Raw genomic sequence first — 3,884 nt, 5'->3', positions numbered from 1 at the left:
GTTAGTTTTGTTAGGGTTTGATCACTAGTATCCACTATGTTCTGAGATTGATGTTGCTATGACTTTGCTATGCGTAATGCTTGTCACTAGGGCCTGAGTGCCATGATTTCAGATCTGAACCTATTATGTTTTCATCAATATATGAGTGTTCTTGATCCTATCTTGCAATTCTATAGTCACCTATTATGTGTTATGATCCGTTAACCCCGAAGTGACAATAATCGGGATACTTACCGGTGATGACCGTAGTTTGAGAAGTTCATGTATTCACTATGTGTTAATGCTTTGTTCTGATTCTCTATTAAAAGGAGGCATTAATATCCCTTAGTTTCCGTAAGGACCCTGCTGCCACGGGAGGGTAGGACAAAAGATGTCATGCAAGTTCTTTTCCATAAGCACGTATGACTATGTTCGGAATACATGCCTACATTATATCAATGAACTCAGCTGCTAATACTTGAGAATATTCTTTCGCTCCCCTTGTGTCGAATCAATAAATTTGGGTTGAATACTCTACCCTCGAAAACTGTTGCGATCCTCTATACTTGTAGGTTATCAGGGATGGAATGCCTGAATTCACAATACTAACCTGATTGACCACTTGTTGCTGCACAAATCTATGGTGTTCAGGAGTTCGGTAAAATTGATCAGCCAATATCTGAAACTACTTAAAAGGATGATCCAGAAAGAGATAAGTACTTGTAGAGAAGGTCTGTACTAATGATACTAAATATACTATTCTCAAAAAGTAAATAGAAAACTGAATCCGGTAGGTAGACCTGACAATTGCTGTCTCCATTAACCTTGAGCTCAACCAGGCCATACATCACCATTTTCTAAATTAATGCGCAACAAACTCATTATTAGTGTAAAAGGTGGCCCGCCTTAAGAGGGAACGTAGTAAAGTGAAAGAACTATCACACTGAATAGTAAAAATGGAACGTAGCTCAACACTTGCATTGTAGGAACCGACACATGATCAAACCATGGACATCCACTAAGGAAGATCGATAATTCTGCATTTAACATATTATCTTAACCAGAAACAGGGCAAAATCCAAGAATACCACAAAGAGCAAACAGTTAGCACGTGGATCATCACATTTCAAGTAGAAGCACTACAGGTGAAATCAACTGCTCAGATTAGATATACAAGGGCACACTGCCTATGTGCCCTTGAACTCTCCAATACGAGATCACCAATCCATGCTAAACTACAGCACGCTTGGGATCATGTACACATCAGTCACACCAAGTGTAGATGCACGACTCAGAACAAGTAGTAGCCATAAATAAACAGAGTGAAGCAAACAAATTAACATCAAATCAATCGACCCACTCGGATCACAAACCATATTTGAGCAGTTTTAGAATTCAGCAAATGGGGGAAGCTCACCGGGGGCGTAGAAGCTGAGCATCCAGTTGGCATGGTACCTGACAGACAAAGGAATGTAAATCCATCAGTAATCAGGAGAGGAGAATGCGTGAGGTTACAATCATACATAGGGAGCCATTTCAGTTGCCACATGAACCTCTCGATAAGTACATGGCCTAAGGTACTAGCAAAGCACTGTTGTGCTGTCCACAGATTTATCTGAACCTATGCGACGGCTACACGGAATCTCAATGTGAAGTTGCGCTGGCAGACGGATAAAGATGTCGAGGACGCTCGGTCAGAACAATTTAACAAAGTGAAGTAGTGCAGGGCAATATTGATTAACTGGTGAAAAGACAGTCAAGATCAATTGTAAATTGCCCATGGTCTGCTGGTAATGGATGGATGGTTTACGATGACGGTGCCGCATCGAACATAGCATCGGTCGACGGAGCAAGCAGTTAACCACTAGGCCCCAAGTGTCCTAAAGGAAAGGATCCTACTCGTCTCCCAGCTGCCAAGTTCCATGGGGATTTAGTTCAAACTTTAGACCAGCCGTCTTTCTATAGCCTGTGGTGGAAATTAAAATCAATTAGCGATGCAGGCTTTAAAAACACCCACTTGCAGGCATTTGAGACATCATGCACTGGCATTACAAAACGCCGACTTGCAGGCACGTCTGGTGCATCACGTGAGTAGTGACCCAATACAAGGGGGGAAAGTGATTCGTTTTTCATTTTCGTTAGTCATGACACGGGGTTCACGGCCTTGACATTTACAAGCATGTTACCAATGCCTTGCCATCAGCATCATCACCCAGTTGGTGGCACTTATTCACAAGTTGTGCAGTGAATCCATTGCATCATTTGTTTCCTCTTAGGGGTAACATTGACGTTCTATCCACTTGCATTCAGCATATTTGCAATTGAATCTAATGCCCTAATTCTCTTCTCTTCCACTCTAAAATGTTCTGAAATACATTTTAGCTGGATGCTCACAAGAAGAATATTTAACCTCGCCACCGGCGACAGCCGTCTGAGACGGCGTGTAGTGCCATTACAAAACGTCCACTTGCAGGCAGGCAGGCAGGAGGACAATATTGTTTCAGATACTACGTTTGATGCATCGTGCAAGCAGTCACATGGTTTTCACCCAGGACGAGGAAGGAAGTCTTTAATTTTTCAGTTTTGTCAGTCATGGCATTTTCTTTTTGCGTTCAACCATGCCATCCCGGTGCTGCCCGTAAATGTATTGAACCATTTGCATGTTTCGTTTTGAGCTACGTACCAATTATACATTCATACAGACTAGCACATCTCGAAAAAACGGAGAAAAACAAGTTCTAACAGAGGATGCAGAAACAGATTTGAAGAGAGCGAGCAGCAAGTGAAGGGGAAGGGGAAGGAGTGGGTACCTACATATTCCAACCGAGGCCGGGATGGGGTCTTGGAGGCCGACGTCGTCGTTCTTGCCCGCCGCCGCATTGAGCCTGCTGACGTCGGAGGTTGCCGCCGCCATAGACGGGAGGAGGGACGGACGGCAAGCAGCGGTGGTGGTGAGTTGGGAGACTCGCTGTGCCACTGCCAACAACCGCAGCACGAGGTGGCTGGTCTTGGAGGAAGGTGGCACCATGTAGTTGCCCGTCGAGGCCGCCGAGGTGAGCACCGCCCTACCCCTCCTCCGCCGGTCCGGCGCCACGACCACGCGCACTCGGCCACGGCGGGAGCCGCGGGGGAGCGGCGAGGAGGCGAGGGTCCGCGCGAGGGAGGCGGAGGCGGTGGCTTCCATGGGGATTAGAGCGGAGGAAGATGGGAGCTTGGGGGAGTGTTGCGCGCGGCCGGCGTGGGTGATGGCGGCGGCAAGAAGATCGTGGGGAGACGAGCAGGTGAGTTCATGAGAGAGTTTTTTTAGTGATGAGAGAGAGAGTGGTGGGGTGGGAGTGGATCAGGCAGGGGTGGATGGTGCAGACATGCTTAGTAATAGCATGTGGGTCTTACATGCGCTATAGCTACTTACTTAGTAGTAGCGCATGTTTTATATCCCTCGCTACTATTATGGCATGTCCCGGGGGAATGGTGGAGACCACTTCGTAGCAACGCGGGTTTATACCCCTCGCTACTACTAATTAGCGAGGGGTATAAAACCCGCGCTACTACTAATTAGCAGTAGCACCTCTTTTTAGACCACGCTGCTGATAAACTTCTATGTATAGGGTTTTCTCTGGTAGTGTTATGTTGTGTCATCACCTTCTAAAGCAAGCTCCAGAAACTGAGAAGAGCACATTTGTCATGATTTATGCATTGTGTGTAGCTAATGTTGGGTGCATCATGACTGGATCTTTTCTACCATGAATTACAATGTTCAGTCACCACTTGAACTTTGGAGGTGCTCTGCATTTATGTTTTGCGCTCTCAGAATGGGCTAGCGAGATACCACTATTCATATTATATCATGGTTGTTTTGACAACGTGTTGCCGTTTAAGATACATTATTATTGCTCATTGGCTGA

At 45.8% G+C, this 3,884-nt stretch overlaps 1 protein-coding gene across 2 annotated transcripts; it reads right to left on the bottom strand.

The window, feature by feature from the left end:
- Positions 1–458: 458 nt before the first annotated feature.
- On the bottom strand, positions 459–3,315 carry LOC125506102. Of its 2 annotated transcripts, none has more exons than XM_048670977.1 (2): positions 2,794–3,315; positions 459–1,434 (listed from the first exon to the last, which is right to left on the bottom strand). In XM_048670977.1, the coding sequence occupies exons 1-2, from the start codon at positions 3,161–3,163 to the stop codon at positions 1,322–1,324; spliced, it is 483 nt and encodes a 160-aa protein (XP_048526934.1). In that variant the 5' UTR covers positions 3,164–3,315; the 3' UTR covers positions 459–1,321. The 2 variants fall into 2 exon arrangements, with proteins under 2 accessions (XP_048526934.1, XP_048526935.1); XM_048670978.1 differs by having other exon boundaries at positions 460–1,434; positions 2,790–3,315.
- Positions 3,316–3,884: the final 569 nt, after the last annotated feature.

This window comes from Triticum urartu, chromosome 5 (genome assembly GCF_003073215.2).
Source record: "Triticum urartu cultivar G1812 chromosome 5, Tu2.1, whole genome shotgun sequence".
Taxonomy (NCBI): Eukaryota; Viridiplantae; Streptophyta; class Magnoliopsida; order Poales; family Poaceae; genus Triticum; species Triticum urartu.
This window is presented reverse-complemented; position numbering and strand designations above follow the sequence as displayed.